This window comes from Atta colombica, unplaced genomic scaffold, assembly GCF_001594045.1.
Source record: "Atta colombica isolate Treedump-2 unplaced genomic scaffold, Acol1.0 scaffold160, whole genome shotgun sequence".
In the NCBI taxonomy this organism is placed as follows: domain Eukaryota; kingdom Metazoa; phylum Arthropoda; class Insecta; order Hymenoptera; family Formicidae; genus Atta; species Atta colombica.
The window spans coordinates 451,022-467,997 of NW_017259251.1; the positions used below are offsets into that span (position 1 = coordinate 451,022).

The 16,976-nt window shown below is 34.4% G+C and overlaps 4 protein-coding genes across 9 annotated transcripts in view; 1 reads left to right on the forward strand and 3 right to left on the reverse strand.

Annotated features, from left to right (window-relative positions):
* The window catches only part of LOC108685818 (ADP-ribosylation factor GTPase-activating protein 2), a 31,297-nt gene extending 29,370 nt beyond the window's left edge, over positions 1 to 1,927 (reverse strand). Inside the window, exons 1-4 of the mRNA XM_018190789.1 lie at positions 1,628 to 1,927; positions 603 to 794; positions 367 to 498; positions 244 to 276 (exon numbers count right to left, since the gene is read on the reverse strand). Of these exons, the coding sequence (XP_018046278.1) occupies positions 244 to 276; positions 367 to 498; positions 603 to 794; positions 1,628 to 1,702 (432 nt within the window). The 5' untranslated portion in view covers positions 1,703 to 1,927. The remainder of the gene's footprint in view (positions 1 to 243; positions 277 to 366; positions 499 to 602; positions 795 to 1,627) is intronic.
* Positions 1,928 to 2,136: 209 nt separating this feature from the next.
* On the reverse strand, positions 2,137 to 5,189 carry LOC108685820. Of its 2 annotated transcripts, none has more exons than XM_018190792.1 (7): positions 5,133 to 5,189; positions 4,005 to 4,190; positions 3,860 to 3,923; positions 3,660 to 3,775; positions 3,366 to 3,582; positions 2,576 to 2,709; positions 2,137 to 2,459 (listed from the first exon to the last, which is right to left on the reverse strand). In XM_018190792.1, exons 2-7 carry the CDS (start codon positions 4,181 to 4,183, stop codon positions 2,297 to 2,299), a joined length of 873 nt encoding a protein of 290 aa, XP_018046281.1. In that variant the 5' UTR covers positions 4,184 to 4,190; positions 5,133 to 5,189; the 3' UTR covers positions 2,137 to 2,296. The 2 variants fall into 2 exon arrangements, with proteins under 2 accessions (XP_018046281.1, XP_018046280.1); XM_018190791.1 differs by lacking the exon at positions 5,133 to 5,189 and adding an exon at positions 4,861 to 4,932.
* LOC108685822 (MIT domain-containing protein 1-like) lies at positions 5,159 to 11,016 on the forward strand. 5 transcript variants are annotated; one of them, XM_018190795.1, is made up of 6 exons: positions 5,159 to 5,226; positions 7,663 to 7,931; positions 8,237 to 8,407; positions 8,534 to 8,772; positions 10,504 to 10,700; positions 10,783 to 11,016. In XM_018190795.1, exons 3-6 carry the CDS (start codon positions 8,287 to 8,289, stop codon positions 10,949 to 10,951), a joined length of 726 nt encoding a protein of 241 aa, XP_018046284.1. In that variant the 5' UTR covers positions 5,159 to 5,226; positions 7,663 to 7,931; positions 8,237 to 8,286; the 3' UTR covers positions 10,952 to 11,016. The 5 variants fall into 5 exon arrangements, with proteins under 5 accessions (XP_018046284.1, XP_018046285.1, XP_018046283.1 ...); XM_018190796.1 differs by having other exon boundaries at positions 5,174 to 5,226; positions 7,672 to 7,931; XM_018190794.1 differs by having other exon boundaries at positions 5,223 to 5,272; positions 7,672 to 7,931.
* A 173-nt stretch (positions 11,017 to 11,189) lies between these two features.
* On the reverse strand, positions 11,190 to 16,976 carry LOC108685847 (protein inscuteable homolog). Its single transcript, XM_018190842.1, has 5 exons — positions 15,955 to 16,976; positions 15,149 to 15,469; positions 12,802 to 13,224; positions 12,356 to 12,563; positions 11,190 to 12,263 (listed from the first exon to the last, which is right to left on the reverse strand). The coding sequence occupies exons 1-5, from the start codon at positions 16,260 to 16,262 to the stop codon at positions 11,280 to 11,282; spliced, it is 2,244 nt and encodes a 747-aa protein (XP_018046331.1). The 5' UTR covers positions 16,263 to 16,976; the 3' UTR covers positions 11,190 to 11,279.

Below are 16,976 nucleotides of genomic sequence, written 5' to 3' on the forward strand. Positions count from 1 at the left end.
TTGATAGCGAATTTTATATTGTGAACATAAATGATAGATAGCATTTTTGTAAACAATCAAACATATATATTTGTACAATTGTAGATTATCACACATGGAGAAGTGTGCATCGATATTGATTGCAATGATAACGACATATTTAAGTTTAGGAATAAAAAGCTTTGTTAAGATGTCATAAGTGGATGTTAATAGAATTGTGAAAAAAAGAAGGAACTGATTTCTCAAAATATTTACTCAGCTCACCATTGTTTTATTTTTTGATGTAGGAAGGGAGACCTATAATTATTATATAATTCATAATTAGGACGGATCTAATAATGCCTACCAAATATCACAAATATTCGTTCAATAATCCTATATAAATACCTTTGTGTTATAACGACGCATCGCTTGGGCAGATGCCTGACTCAATTTCTCCCTATACAGCATAGCCGCACGCGATTTATACTTCTGTTGGGCGTCGTTCATGGTACAGTTTTGTTGTGCAAAAAATTTTCTCTAAGGTAACAGTAATAAGATATGAACTATACCGATTTGATTATCAATCAAATTTTTTTCAACAAAAGTGGAATTATTAAATGTTACAAGACATCGAAACTAACAGCATTAGCATTACCACCCAGCTGCATATTCCTCAGCTGCAGCCATGTCCAGTTTGTGTCAAGTTGGGTGGATCTGACAAAGGTGAGATGAACTCCCAGACTACGATGCACCGCCGAGCAGTCAATGCACAAGAACACGCCGTATGTTACACTGGCCCATGCTGGATTCTTTGCATTGCAATCGAAACATGTCTGAAAGAGAAAGAGAAAAAAATATGAATAATTTCTTGTAACTATGTTTGTTGCATATTATATATAATATTTTAAACATACTATTTTAAAGGATAGAAATAACAGGAAATGATATTATCTGGACAATAATATACTTGATAATGTGTTGAATAATGTTCAATCAAAACATTTATTAAACATGAAACAAGAACTGAAAAAATTCATACTAAAAGATCTTTCCTTGTTGTAAAGAATAAAGATTCAAATAATAAGCAATATCATAACATATCTTAATATTAACTGAATAAATAATGATTCTTTTTACAAAGATAAATCTGGAATTGTTAGAAAAGGTAAAAACAAATCAGTATATGAAAGATCCATTTAGATTAAGAGAGAACCTTTTAGTTTAAAGAATTTATATAATATAATTATATAACTTATAAGAAAGAAATTTAGATAGATATATATAAATATCCTTTTGTTAATCTATCTATATAGTGCTGAAAGTGTTTGAAAGTCCAGACATTCTTTTTTTTTGTGTTTGTTGTAAGCTAAAAGATTATCAGGATCAATGAATAAGTAAATAAAAATTTGCAAAAGTTTCATTTTAGCATTGTTGGTTAGGAAAACCAAGAAAATGAATCGTTAAAGAATATTAAGCTTTAAAAATCTGAGAAATCTTAAAAGTTGTGGTATATAACAACATAACTGGAAGTTAGATTTCGCTGGGGAACCGCAGTCTGACAGCGTAACATCCGCGATCCCATCATCCGATCAGTCTGATGGACTTGGATCCCGTCCCGCTTTATTCGCCGTCGATTTGCAGATCGCGATATTCGCGTTCAACAAACCTTGTTAGTCGGGATAGCTCGCAGCCTCTTGAATATTTCCTCGATGTCGGCCTTGCTGGGCGCAGAATCTGCCATTTTTGATGTGTCGTCAGCGCGCGTCACGATGTAATTCTGGGACGCGTGGCGAAAGCTGGTACGCTACGCTCCAGGCCGCGAGCGCTGAGGGTTCACTTCAGTGACGATGCATTCGGAAGCGGGAACACGTAACGAGCGCAACAAGAAACGTACGAGGAAAACGCACTATATCGCGGATAACGGAGACGCGAACCAGGTCGTTTTACAATCCGCAAGGACGCGACGTCTGTGACGTCGCGCCGGACAAAATGCGTTCTACCTTATTAATCGCGAACGCTTGTATTATAAGCGACCTGCTTTATCGATCCCGCTTTGGTTCGTGTTCTCGCTAATTATATGGTGTAATTATAAAAAAATGTAAAGTCTTCCAAAGAAAATTCTTTATATAAATCTCGACGCGTTGAGTCGAAATAGGTGTTGCGAGATGGCGAATGGAAATCATAAATTTTGTATAACATCTTTTATGTATAAATATCGTTTAATCATTGCTTCGCGATCGGAGAATCGCTCACGTTCACATTCTCTCCTGTTCTATGCTATTCAATCTAGAAACTCGAAGCAGCAAGATTATTATTTTAACTCGAGAAAGAAAGTCTATTCATCTTGTTCGAGACTATAGAGCATTTGAAAGCCAGCGTCCAGGCTGGGTGGAAATCCCATGTCGGGATCGAGTAGCTGTAACGTCGGGACTTCACGGTATACGTTGCCAAATTCGTCGAGCTCTTCGAATTGTAGCTTGTTGGCCGCCTCATCCAGTCTGAAAAAAATTGATGACGAATATTTACATAAAATGCAGCATATGTCCTGAGAAAATGATGTCAGTGGCTCAATGTAGTCTAATACTTAATACTATAAGCATTAAGTTCAAGTTGCCTCTGTCTCTCCATCATTTCCTCGACTTTCCTCTTTGTGTTCTCTTCGAATTTCAAGATGTATTCCTGATAGTAATCATGCAACGCTGATACATCTCCCACGCCTGTTTCCAGCATTACTCTTTCCACAGCATCCTGAATACAAAAAAATCTAACATATAGAACTATACATTATTAGTTCCGTTCAACAAAAAAAGTAGCTTTGCAACTATTGTAAGATTCTTTAATATAAAATTAATAGATAAAACAAATTAAATGTAATTTATTGATCAATAAACGAGCAAAATAAGATTTTACTATATATATTAATAATAATATTATATTAAAATAGCTATTATTATTATTATAATATTATTATTATTATATCTTTAGAATATCTTTAATTAATTAAGATTGTTTAATAGAATTGGTTTCTGCCTTTATTTTCTTGCTTCTAAATGTATAATCAATCATATTAAAAAATCTTACAACAGTTGCAAAGTTACTTTTTTTACTGAATGCAGTCATTATGATTAAAGATTATATAACAAAGCCTAGTCAAGAACAATTTTATCAAAATCTTGAGAGAAAAAGATATATTTTCTCTCTGTATACATACTATTTCATTTTAACTTATACTGCGTCTCAATTTGTAATCTTAATTAGTTTTACAACGAGACAGTTAAGTAAACTGAAATAATGATAACATATCTTTCACACAGATTTCTCTCTGTTGTTTTGACAAAATTGTTTATGGACTATTATAGAATCTCTAATTGTAACGTTAATTGCGCAGCTTTCTCTCTTCTTACAGGAAATCCATGATCCTTCTGTTCAGTTGCTGCTTTCAACAGAAGAGTCATTCGCCTTAAAAAATGATCCGCGACATCGGTAAGCGTTTCTATGGCTACATCTGACGAGTTTTCATATCCTATATGCGCTAACAAAGTGATCACAGTGTGCCTTAACAAATTTCGTGCAGTTTTTGGTATTAAGTAATTTATAGTAGAATTATCTTTAAATGTATTCCTGAAACGATATAATTATAATAATTAATGTGATTATCTGCATTATTGTATAATACTTTAAGCTAATGCAAGAAATACTTTTTTGATTGATAAGGCAGAAAATGAAATAGATTTTTAGAACATGTTATATCTTTTGTATCTTTTGAATCTGATGATTCTACAACAGTCATATTCCCAAGCATAGTTCCCTCTTCCTTAAAAAAAAAAGAGATTATCATATCAATATATTTAGTATATCATTAGCAAAAGCTTTGTACTAAGATCTGTTTAAATCTTACCATTGTACGTAATTGTTGATGAAGATTTATAGTATTTAATACATGTAGATTTCCCATTGGTAATCTATAACAAATATTATATATGTTTAATAATATGTTTAATTAATTCATCATTTCACACATCAACATAGTAAATTATACTTACTGTAAGTATTCAGGTTGCCGATCAATCCGGTAATCACAATCTGTACTGTTTGAATCATCCATGACCTGTCGCCAAACGTTTTCTATTAGATCTGGTGTTATCACTTCCTGCTTAATCGTCTCCCTTGCTGGCAACTCGCCCCACAGTCCGCTATTACTTAAATTTTTGTTGGACTTCATTGTATACCTGAAAAAATATGTTGATTATTTTTATAATTATTCGTTAATTTGTAGGAACAATTTGAAATAGTACATCCTGATTAATTCTATTAATAAAGACTGCTTTTCACCGTTATTGAATTTTATATAGTATAATATTGAGAATGAAAATCAATATGTTTGTTGTCATTATTAAAGAGTATTATATATTAATTCTAGTGTTGAATAATTAGCTTTAATTCACAATCTTTGTAATATCTATTGGATTTTATTTTTTGTTGGAAGTAAATGATCTATATATAGTAAATGAGATATATATATATATATATATATACACACATACACACACACATAGCAATACTTACAATGTTATATTGTATTATACTATGATATAGTTTATATACATAACATACATAATTTATATTATGTACATGCATATATATTTTAAAACAAATTAAATGATAAAGGCTACGAGTTAATGCAGGATGTAAAGTACTAATAAATGAATTTTAATATTACAATAATTTCAATACAATGCTAAATGTTTCGACCCTCATTATGTCATCCTCAGTAACATAAAAATATATAAATAAAAAAGCAAATTACAAAAGTATCAAATAACAGTTCAAATATAATTTATAACGATTGCACACATGTTTTATATGTATAATTATATATATAAAACATTTTGATTTTACCCTATATATAAAATCAGTTGTTAGGAGAATACCAATTAAAAATTCCCGCCCAATAATAACACTACGATCACGTCACGTGCCGTCACATCAGCGATGACGTTCGACGTACTAGAAGTAATCTCGAAACTCGAAAGTGTCGTACGCGAGTCCTGTCAAGTTGAGTGTTGTAGGAACCTTTCAAAGAATCAAGCCAAAAAATTATCTCATCTAATTGTTCCTAACGAAGAATTATAACAAAGAATTATAACAAAGAAGTAGAATTTCTCGCGCACAAGTGATTGTACAACTTCACATTTCTCTTTGTCAAGGATGTGCCAGCGTCACACAACAATGGCTTGCTGCAATTAGATAGAAGTTAACGTCACGGTGCGTCGCCAGTTGTGTTTCATATTGAAAAGATTCGCGTCACAGGGTAAATCTTGTATCATAGCAACCATAGACGCGAGAATATAAACTGCGCGTTCTCATTGCATCTCACTTTAGAAAGAGACAGAAAACATTAACAGGATTGGTTTGATACATATTCTGGAGTTTGATACGTATCAAACTTGTATAATACTTTTAACATGACCCTAACCTCTAATTTATTAATCTTATTGACTAAAAAACAATGTTTTTAGGTTATTTGAAGTTTTGTATATTGCTGATTGGGAATAAATCCAAAAAACTTTCCAGTTTTATTAAAAATGTAGTTTGCAAATAAAAAGCGGAAAGGAAATAATACTGAAAATATAAGTGCAATATCCAATGAAAAATAATAATGGAATCGACATTAAATTGATGTCGACATTGAAATTATAAAATCGATGTTGAATCGACATTGATTCAATATAAATTTCATTGTCATTTCTCACTGGATATATACATGAATTTGGTATACAATAATATTAATAATTCGTTGTAATTTTTGTTCTTACCGCGTGTGAATTTAATTTTTTTAATTTGAAGATACATAGAATCTAATTATGATATTACATAATTTTCTAATTAATTTTCAATACAATTATATTGTCATATTTCAAATTGTTGATATTGTATAAAATGTAAATTTGTTTTGCCAGTCCAAAACATCTAAATAAGATTATGTAATGTAAATGTATGAAATCATACATAAATGTATTCATACATAAATGTATGAAAGTGAAGTGGTATTATACTTCAGTATCATACATAGAATATCTATGTATGATACACAGGATATGATACATTCCCAACCCTGATTAAGAATTCATCTATCTTTTTCTATAATTTCAAGTCACAATAAATAGAGACGAAAATCAGTTCGAGTAAACAATAAACCTCAGCTCTATATAATATAATTGAATCGAACCATTGAGAAATGGAAGCGTTCCGATTTTCTTATTTTCTAAACTTTTAAAATGAATTTCATTTTAAAGAATATTTTTGAAATTTCACTCTTTTTTAAGATTGGTTCAATTTTCTCTTTTAGTTGGTCTATTTTTTTATTCCTAGACTGTATCTACAACTTCTTTCTCACTTCAACTAAATATCAGATAAATCTATTTCATTTTAAGTTCCAAAAGTATAAAATTTATATATATATTAGTTTAGAAAATAGACCTACTTAAATGAAATTCCACTTCAAAGAATTTAGAGAGGCAATAATATTCCATTGCAAAAATTGTAAAGATATGGTTTTCTTCGTCAGAGATTCGCTGATTAGCTAATGTTGATTTTTTATCATAAGCAGGAAAGAGAACAGCAAGCATTCGTGTATTTGCCTTCTTTTTCTCCTTCAAATTCGTAGTTTTCTAATTTAGTACAGGGAAGGCATGTCAGTATATTATATAGAACTCTGGTGTAACTATATTATTTATATTATAATTTCTTGAATTAAAATAGATGTATAATCAGACATAGAATGGTCGCATTCAGTAGACTCAATGCACGCTATTTGGATGATTTAAAAAAATACACCAATAGCAGCGCTCTGCAACAGTTGAGGGTGCTACTTGACGTTACAAATGTTTTGAAACTTTTGATTGACCAATTCGGAAGAAAGAATTTTATTAACTGACCAATCAAAAAATGCTTCAAAACATTCGTAACATCAAGTGGGTCATAGCCTGAGTCTGCCGCGGCTAATTAAGATGCAGCCACAATAGAAGGAATAAGGAAATTAGGAATAAGGAATTAGGAATAACAAAAATAACGATTCCCAATAACCTATCAGAAACCATGTATTCCAGTGTATCCGATATCTGATAAGTTGAAATCTTTATTCCTTATTCCTAATTCCTTATTCGTTCTATTGTGATGCACCCTTAAGCTCCAGAATGCAAAGGAAGCGATAGCGATAGAAATAACACGTTTTTAACCTATCAGAAATTAGATACACTGGAATATACAGTTTTTGATAGATTGTATTATTTCTATCGCTATTTCTTTTCATTGTGTCCGGGGTGTTTTAAGCCTGTTCTACAATGTACTTTTTTCCTATTTCTTGCTTTTTTCCTCCTTTGCAATCGTTTTATTGATTGTTGTGTTTCTTGCTATATGTTTCCTGCTTCTTCGTTAATTTTTATCTCGGATAAAACAAAAAACCGGATGAAAAGACACGAAAAATAACAAAAAGCAGAAAATAGAAAAAAAGCACATTGTAGAATAGGCTTTATGGTTATGGGAATGAGCTTTATGATTGAAGATAAAAGTTAACGAATTTCGGAAAAAATAGAAAATACGTAGCAAGAAAATACAATTGTCGATAAAACGGTTGCAAAGGAGGAAAAAGCAAGAGGAGAAAAGCAAGAAACAAGAAACAAAGAGCGCATTGTAAAATAGACTTTGTAGTTGCGGTTGCAAAGGAGGAACAAGAGTTTCAAGATGGAGGGGCAACATATGAGTGCGAGCGATCTCTCGATAATCGATATTTGAAATTCGAATGCAGGCTGCGTGACGGGGAACATTTCGCACACTCAAATTACGTTGAGATAACAAGATATTCTCCTGCCGTTGCAATTGTCACTTTTACGAATCCTCCAGACTTCGCACATACGAGAATATACTTACGTGAATATTATTGTCGCGGTCTAATTCATCCTCACACATTCGTAAGTATTATATATCCTTATTTAATATTTGATAAACAAAAAGGATGAAATGAATTCTTAAGCATTGTTACAGTAAATCGAATCACAGACTATAGGCCAGTTCTTTTTAGCTGAACTTGCATAGTTTAGCTTTCTCTTTTTCTCTCTAAGATAGAAAAAAAAAGATGAACCATGCAAGAACTTTAACTGAAAAGAACAGACCTTATGTTTATTCAGCTATCACGTGCGCTCAGATAAAGCCAGATTAGAAGAGACAAAGCTAACGATTCATGTACGATCGTGACTTATCGTTAGTATCCTTCTAGAATACACGGCTCAGTGTTGTACATCGTCGCGCTCTGAAACACGAGGTACGATGGAATCCGCGGCGGTTTCGATCTTGAAGCGAGCAGTGGAAATGGACAAGAAAGAGCAATATACGATGGCATTGGTGTTATACCAGGAAGGCGTGCAGATACTCCTTGATGCGGTAAAAGGTATACTATATAGATCAATATAGATACCTTTTGCTTCTAGTTTCATTTTAAGAGAAAAAAAAAATGTTATATCAGCTTTATTATTACTGCTTTTATCAAGAAGTTCAAGATAATAAAACGATGCAGAAACGAAGGAAGCATTCAAGGTGGAATACCTTACGACCAAAGCGAGAGAGTATCTTGACAGAGCCGAGAAGGTGAAGAAGTTGATCAGTACGAGGAAATTAGCTGGTATATACACAGAACTAATTAAAATCGAGGATGGATCGATTGGGTATGGCTACGCAAGTGTCTTCGGCAGATTCTTGGATGGTACCGTCACTTCAATTGACATCGAAGATCCATATATACGAGCCTTCCATCAGGTGTGCTATTTGCATAAGTCCCGAAATACAATAGGTAGTAAGCTTTAAATTATAACGGGAGGTTCTACAATGGAAGTCGTAGCGGTCATATGGTAGTCTTAAGTCATAGAAAATTAGCCAATCACAGTTCAACATGAAAAGAATAAGCGACTATGATTGGTTAATTTTCTAAAGATCTACTTAAGAACTTAACCCTATGACCGTTATGATTTCTATTGTAGATAGAGATGAAAATAACTAGTAATTTACTTGATAAATTATAGTAAATAAGTCAGTAATTTTTGGAGACTGGCGAAATAGTAATTTAAAAAAAATTATAAAAAATAATTTGATGTAAAAGCATTTAGCCTTTGATTATTACATTCATCAAAACACTTTATTTAATTCATATTTTCATTATGATATTACATATTGGTACATACAATTATATATGTAATATTATATGATATTATTCTTTTAATTATGTATTGAATATATGATAAAAGATTAGGTATATGGTATCTAAACTAAAGGAATTCAATTCAAATAAGTTTGTTTTATTAGGAATCTGAAAAAACGTAACAAGTACAATAATCTTAAACTATTTTGTACATATTTTGAGTTTTTAAATTTGTATTTTTATATTTTTACTTTATAATTAAACTTATAAAACTTTCATTTATTTGCTTGCTATTTTAGTGACTAGATTGTTAGCGACAATTTTTATTAGAGTAAAAACAAAGACACAATTATACATCAAAAATAAAATATAATCTTTTCGTAATTGCATTATTGGAATATCTAAATATAGAATAATTTTAAATAATTTGGTAAGAAGCTAGATTTTAAAATATAACACAAGGAATTATGTAAAAAAATACTAGAATTTTTAATCTGCATTGTTTTTTATTTTTTGGTCACTGTATCAAATCTCTAGGGAATCATATATTGAAAACGGCATTGATTAGATTATACGTTTAGATTTAGTGAATTGTCCCCTATTATTATTCTATCAGCGATTTTTACTTCCGACTGCTGCCAATCGAAGGTTGGCGAAAACAGAGAGAGTATTTCACTGAAGCAGATCGGTGATAATATCTATAACTATAATGTATTATATATTCTTATTCATTCAAATTTTGGCTATTGACTTCTTATTGATCAAGCATGGTTTATAGCACATAATTATTATATTTTCGTTGAGAAGAATATTGTTTTATATTATGCATTAATGTGAAAAATATAAATAAAATCTATTTGTGTATAAAACAACAAATTTTGTCAAAATTACCAATAAATTATCATTTTATCGTCAGTAATTGTCAAATTGAATTACTTAACTGTAATTTAACACCTAATTGTAGAGTCCCCAGATAAAATATTGTCTAAAACATCGAATATAAGGAGTATAATCGACTATGATTGATTGATTTCTTACGGCTTAAAGTCTATTCTATAATGTGCTCTTTCCTGTTTCTTTTGCTTTTTTCTTCTTTGTAACTGTTTTATCGATTGTATTTCTTTTTTTTTTGTTATTTTCTATCTGAGGCAATATAAAATAAAAAATCAGATAAAAGAAGCAAAAAACAAGACGTAAAAAATAGCAAAAAACAGAAAACAAAAAGCACATTGTAGAATAGACTTAAGGCTTACTACTAGCTATTGTGTTCCGAAACTAATACGTAAATATATAAAAATACGTATGTAATTTGATATATTGTGCTGATTCCTATATTCTATCTTCTTTCATAGTGTCAGAATCTGGTCAGACTATGTGAGCTGGCAGTTCAAAAGTGCTGTGCACTGTCCAAGATATCCCTGCTTACGACTTATAATACGAAAGAAGCTGGCCAAATCTCCAGATTGGCCGAGCTGAAAGAAAGTTTGGCGTCTCGTAATATTTCTTTTGACTTTTCTTTCTCCGAGACGTTACACGACAGACAAATCACGTAAGGCCACATACAATACAATTATTACATTCTGAAAATTCTTTTATTCTGAATTTATCAATTATCTTTCTTTTTATTTCAGACTGAGCAACGGATGGGTGATAAAAATCGGGCGTGGATTGGACTATTTTAAAACGCCGGAAGGTAAATTCGTTCTTGGCTCGTGCGATCTAGAGTTAAGACCTTGCCAGGAGACTACTGTACACATTCTTCATCAAAACAATCTTGTGGACGGAGGACCATCAAAATAGGACATATTTAATTAATAAAATAATGATTAATTATTGATTTACATTTTCTTTATAAATGTATATTATGGCACATTTCTTTAATACGTGACAAAAGAAAACATTTACATTTTTACAGTACGCACCTCTTGTAATACGATACGCATCGAGAGTTACATATATATTTAACAAAGATACTTGTTTTCTTCACATTACTTTTTTACAATATAATTATTGTAATTATAATTTGCGATTATAAAATGTATTTACAATTTTTTTCATTGTGCGTAATCTCTCACTTATTCAACATTATATGAATTGTTACAACAAATTCTTCCTTTCCAGAACTCCCTCAGTCTAATGGACTGTGATCCTTTGCCTTCGCGATCCCGATTTGTTTCGCAGCCTTTTTGCACGCTCGTCTCAATGATCTAGTATATCTAAACAAGCCCGTTTCCGCCTGCGTTTCCTCGTCCTTTTGATCCATTTGAACTTCATTTACTCTGCATGATCTAGGCAAACAATCCCCGCCGCCGACAGCGACCACTTGTCTCGCGATCTCTGGCTCTACGCAGAGTCGGGTCAACGCAGCTGCTGCGGTAATCTCCAGCCGTTGATATGCGTCCTCCAAACCCGGTGGTCTCATTCGGAGAAAAGAAACTAATGCTACAGAGGCTCGTGCCTTCGCTAAATGTGATCGGCCTTCGGGAACTCGCGCCAGTTCACCGATTAATGCGGCAACTTGTTCCATTAGCCATACATTACCGCCGGCGGATTTCTTCACGCTTCTTAGGAGCTTCTTCACGCTGTCTTCCTCCAATATAATCGTAACGCATATTCTCGATTTGGACAATTGATTGAGCGCCGCGGCGGCCAACAACAAGGTTTGTGCGCAATTTGTATTCTCTACCAGTTGATTCAATGCCGGAATCAGCGAGTCTGCAAAGGGTTCAAGATACGGCAGACCTCGTGCATTGGTCCATGATGCCGTGATTTGTACTACCAAGGCGGTGGCTTCGGTTTTTTCCTTTTCGGAAGAGGATTCCGCACCCAGGAAATCAGTCAATAACTCAGGACCGCCTTCTCGGGCGAAATATTCAATCGCTGTCGCGGAACTGCACACGCTGGCCAAAGCACGTAACGTAATCGCAACGAGATCATTTGACAGTCGACTAGCGGTGACGAGACACGTTAAGAGAGCCTTTATGCCGGAACATCGAGCTATGCTGCTTCCCGCACGAGGATCTGATAATCCTAAAGCCGTCAGGGCTGCCAGAGCGCCTCTAGCCACGGTACTATCCTCCCGTGGAGCTTCCTCGAGACCTCGGACTATTTTCTGAAGAGATTTTTGTATCATTATTTTTTTATGACTACTTTCAATAAATATAAAGATGATACTACAATAAATATAGAGATGATATAACTAACCTCGATGTAAAAATCTAAGCGCGTGTCGACTGTGCTATCAACGTATATTTTCATATTTTGCAATTGCGCGAGGATGCTTCTCAAACTACCCTGCTGTACCCTGCGGGGAGGAGGTGCACCTAATTGAGAAAGGATCGAAAATGCGGCTTCTTCTATATTGCGAAGAAGCTCCATTTCGAATCTGCCACCTTCCAGCCGAGTTATTTTCCTGCGCAACAATAATTAATATACAATAATTATTAAATTATAATTATTAATCATCACTTTTAAATATTAATAATTTCATGTGTAGCTTTCTTGCTTTACAGTTAATCATGGATTCCGTACATAATACTAATTGAAGATAATTATCTCTAATTGTGATCGAATGCAATAAATTCGGGATAATAAAGATGTCTGCTCGTCCCGATATCATCATATAGGAGGATTAAAGAAAATCGACTTACTCTACAATACTCTGATAATGTTGCTCGAATTGTTCTGCGTTGACTAGAAGTTTGCTTGCGGCCGCGGTGGCTGCAGAAGACAACATCTTCAAATCCCGCGCGTGAACCTCGTCGGACATCATCCGGACTTCTCTGCGCGGTAAATTCTTGCTTTGTAGCGTATTGCCGCACTCGTTCTCGGTCATCGTAGTGAGATCTGTGAGCCATGCTCTCATGGATGATGATTGACGATAATTTCTAGACTTCAATACGTCCCTGCCGGCAGCGATTGCTTCCGCGGCGTTAGTGGAAGCCCACGATTTCGTTATTGACGGCTGAATGCTATCTTCCGGCGGTTCAGATGCGTACAGAAAATCACATAGATTTTCTTCCAATGATACGGAGAAGGGTACTTTCGATGCGTTATCCTGATCCTCGTCAACCCTGGAAAAGAAAGTTTGGTAAGAATAATAAATTATAAGAAATTATGGATATAAAAAAATAATTAACTTTAAATATCATTCAGACAATAAAAAACATCCTACTTTTCCAGATATCCTTCAAATATCTTTCAAATATCTCTGGGATTTCAGTTTATTTGACTTATCGTTACTCTTAAATTACACCACCTTAAACGAGTCATAGCGAGTCGACGCAGATCTCGGCACGATTATTGTCATTCTATTACTGTGAGACGCATTGCAATGCAATGTATTCGTAATCGTCGCCGATCGCTTTTTTCCGGACAGACGGAAGCGCCGAGGGCAATTAGTGGCAACTTAAAAGCTGACTAATCGAACCGCTGCGGAGAATATACTTTTTTTCCCCGCGATGACTAATCTCTCGTTCCTTCGATATGTTGCGTTGTATTGTAATGCGTCCACCTGCGCGCCGGTGCACGTTAGAGCTGAAATTCCTTGTAGATTCGCTGTCGCGTACCGAAAGCACGGCCTAAACAGTTGACTCAAACCTCAGGCTAGCCGACAGCCACAGCCTCGCGCTTATTCATTTACGTATTCTCCTCGTGCGGCACGTCGCATTGACTCACGTACGAATGTACACGGTGACGAACAGAAAAGAATAACCGTATAAGGAAATCCAGCATGATTGGCATCCTGATCTCACGATCTCACTGACGAATTTAACACCCAATAGAATACAAGAAATAAATATCCATATTTCTATCAATATAGATTAAATTTGATCTCTCAGTTTAACTTACTTTTTATTTTTTTCTAGTTTTAAGAATAAGAAAAAATAAAAAGTAAATTGAACTGTAAGATTAAATTTAATTTGTAATAGTGAAAATAGGCCAGGGATATGTTTTGAACCATCTATAGGTAATTCATGAAAAAATGTAGCATATAAAACTATAAATAGAATTCGTTTTAAAGAGGAACAAAAGAAAGGAAAAACTCAGAATACACAGATAGACTAGGATACAAAAGAATGGACTTTCCTTTTCCTATTATTTCGTTTTGTTATAATATCGCGTTACTCAAGATGCAAGTTTATAACTTAAGTTATATGTGCAATGATAGGTGTTTCCGGTACGATTTATATGATCGCGTTTTACAGCATAGCAATACAATTATCAGTGCTTTTTAATCAGCGGAAAATAATGCGCAATCTAATGACCACTCTGTCCAACCGCGAGATGCGTAATTGCGCACATATTTCATTTAACCGATTCGAATCCCTTCGAGTCATTGTAGTCATTGTTGAGGTGAGATCTCATTACGTGCTGTAATAAGTCGGTTAGCTGTGCATACGAGGGCGTGATACGCATACAATGACTCGGCGATAAGCCGAGGCACCTTCACGGGCTGAGGACTGATAATCATCCACTCGAGGCCGGCGCATCTCTCGCTGTATTATAACACCCGAAGAGAGGAGCTCGATTCTCGAGCGTGCGTCATTGCTTACGACACAATATAAGCTATGCGATACGATCCACGTGTGTTCTCGACGCTTATTCTATATTATTTTGTATTATTCGATTATGTATGCCGGAGACAGCGACAAAATTGCCTTACGTGTCGCATTCCTTCAACCGATTGACTCATATATTTTTCCAATCTTATCGCGACGATTTCCCGGGCGATCTTCCGGCCCACATTGACACAATCTTGAAAATTATTAATATCGTATATCAATAGTGCTTTCCAAAGAACTATGCGCGTGTTGAATCAGACCCAATCATATTTTCTGAATCAACAATGCGCTAAATTAAAAAAAAAAACAATGCTTGAAATGAAGTAAAACAGATATGTCTGCAATTTGCTTCGCTTTTTCCTTATCCTTTTTTTCTTTAGTAATGAGTCTTTAACTTTTTTTCTTTATTAATGTAAGATAATAACTTGCTCACCTTCGTTCTCGCAATGAGCTTCTAGATTTTTCTAGCCGAGTTCTCGCGAATATCCTGGAATCTTTTGGCGTGGACGTGTGCGTCGGTATCGGGGGAGATCCTTCTTCCAGCCATGAAGAAGCTGGCTGGAGCCTACGTCTCATCCGTTTTCTCCTCAATTTTCGCCTCGGAGTTGCATTCTCATAAGCCTCCGAACAGTCCGATCTCTCGGAATCTGAGAATCCGGAATCCTGGCTCTTGAAATCTTGACTCAAAGGACTGTAGGATCTGTTTCTTCTCTCACACTCTTCCTCCCCTTTATTTGTTTCCTCCATTGACGTTCTAAATGTTTAAATATTATTTTAAATATATAACGTATTATTAATAAATTAATTAAGACAATGTCATTAACATAATTGCATAACTTGAATTCAAAGTTATTGCATAACTTCAATTCATAACTTGAATTGATCTCTCTCTGAATTTTTTTAATATAGACTTGTAGATTATTGAAACATGACTTTATTAGAGCAAAGGCAATTATTTTAAGAGCAATCATCTTAAATTATTTACTTGATATTGAAAACTAATCGAAAATATCTAAAAATGATTTCGTATTTTTTTTTAAATAAATATAAAAATTGTGTGAAGCCATTTGATCCTAGAATACATTGTTCTGATATCCAAACGCATTCGTGTTTTCTTCACTATGTTAGTTAATAAAAAAATACTGCAGCTTTAAACAAATATTTTCAAAAAAATAAAGAAATATTGAATTATATTATTCTTCAGCAATCGCTTAGCGACGAATTGCTTATTCTACGTACCTACGACGTATACTTTCATCACGTATCAACGAAATCTGACACGCGTTTTGTTTTGTGTTCTCGTCGTTACAGACATGTATCGCGGTGATATTCATATCGTCGACTGTATCATTTTCTGACTTGGTCGAATTTTCTTCTTCTTCTTCTTCTTCTTCTTCTTCTTCTTCTTTCTCCTCTTTTTCACGGACATGTTTATTGAAAGAATAATGCGGAGGATCGTTTCTTCCTCCAGAACGATCATCCTCCAGATCGTGTGAGGCCATTAGGTCCCAGAACACCTTACTTTGATATCTCTTGAACTCACTCATGTTTCTTTCAATTTTTTTCACTTAATGCTTGCAAAATGCTCGCCGAAATCAGTCAAAAAGAGACAAAGATAGAACTTTTTATTTTTACTATTTCAAACCCTTGGTCTTTTACTATTCACAGGAGCAGTTGTGAACGAGCAAGGTCCGATAAACGTTCGCGGGACCTCGAAGTGGCCAGGATGCGCTCAGGGTACTCTGTGTTTTACTCCAACGGGGTGCTTTCACGACCCAGCGGAGCGCAACGACCCTCCCACGGTCGGTGGTCGCGTGGCTGCTTGGAGAACCACCGTATGGTGTCCGTCGCAACCCCCACAGACTACTGTTTAATGGTAAGTCCCGCACGCGACACGTATACTCTTCTTCTTCGGCAAAACTCTTCTTCGAATGAAACTTCGAACCACTTGGAGATTTCATACGAAATAATAATTTTTTTCTCTCCGATTCGTTCTATCAGACAATAAAAAGCTCTTTGTTCGGAATTCAATTCTTCGATTGAATAAGAATCGCTTTCCTAATCACTGTGGATCCAGGTTCTGAATCATCTCGATCTCTCGCGATCCTTCGTGGTCCCGAATCATCTGCGTTGCGACCGGTTCTCCAGAAATCCTCGGTCTCGCGATAAATGATAAACACATGCCCACGTGCACACGGTTGCGCGAATACGATACGATGATTGAACTAAGCGCGCTAATGCCCCACAATCGACTGACTCGG

What these genes read in the sequence shown, in the direction of transcription:
- LOC108685820 (XM_018190792.1), bottom strand. Translation starts at nt 4,183, where the DNA reads ATGAAGTCCAACAAAAATTTAAGTAATAGCGGACTGTGGGGCGAGTTG. An exon ending in CTGCCTTATCAATCAAAAAA is followed by an intron (nt 3,583 to 3,659) that starts GTATTTCTTGCA and finishes ATATCGTTTCAG; the next exon opens with GAATACATTTAAAGATAATT. An exon ending in GAAATGATGGAGAGACAGAG is followed by an intron (nt 2,460 to 2,575) that starts GCAACTTGAACT and finishes AATTTTTTTCAG; the next exon opens with ACTGGATGAGGCGGCCAACA.
- LOC108685847 (XM_018190842.1), bottom strand. Translation starts at nt 16,262, where the DNA reads ATGAGTGAGTTCAAGAGATATCAAAGTAAGGTGTTCTGGGACCTAATG. An exon ending in AGCTCATTGCGAGAACGAAG is followed by an intron (nt 13,225 to 15,148) that starts GTGAGCAAGTTA and finishes TTTCTTTTCCAG; the next exon opens with GGTTGACGAGGATCAGGATA. An exon ending in GCTTAGATTTTTACATCGAG is followed by an intron (nt 12,264 to 12,355) that starts GTTAGTTATATC and finishes AAATCTCTTCAG; the next exon opens with AAAATAGTCCGAGGTCTCGA.
- LOC108685822 (XM_018190795.1), top strand. Translation starts at nt 8,287, where the DNA reads ATGGAATCCGCGGCGGTTTCGATCTTGAAGCGAGCAGTGGAAATGGAC. An exon ending in ACTCCTTGATGCGGTAAAAG is followed by an intron (nt 8,408 to 8,533) that starts GTATACTATATA and finishes AAAACGATGCAG; the next exon opens with AAACGAAGGAAGCATTCAAG. An exon ending in TTACACGACAGACAAATCAC is followed by an intron (nt 10,701 to 10,782) that starts GTAAGGCCACAT and finishes TTTTTATTTCAG; the next exon opens with ACTGAGCAACGGATGGGTGA.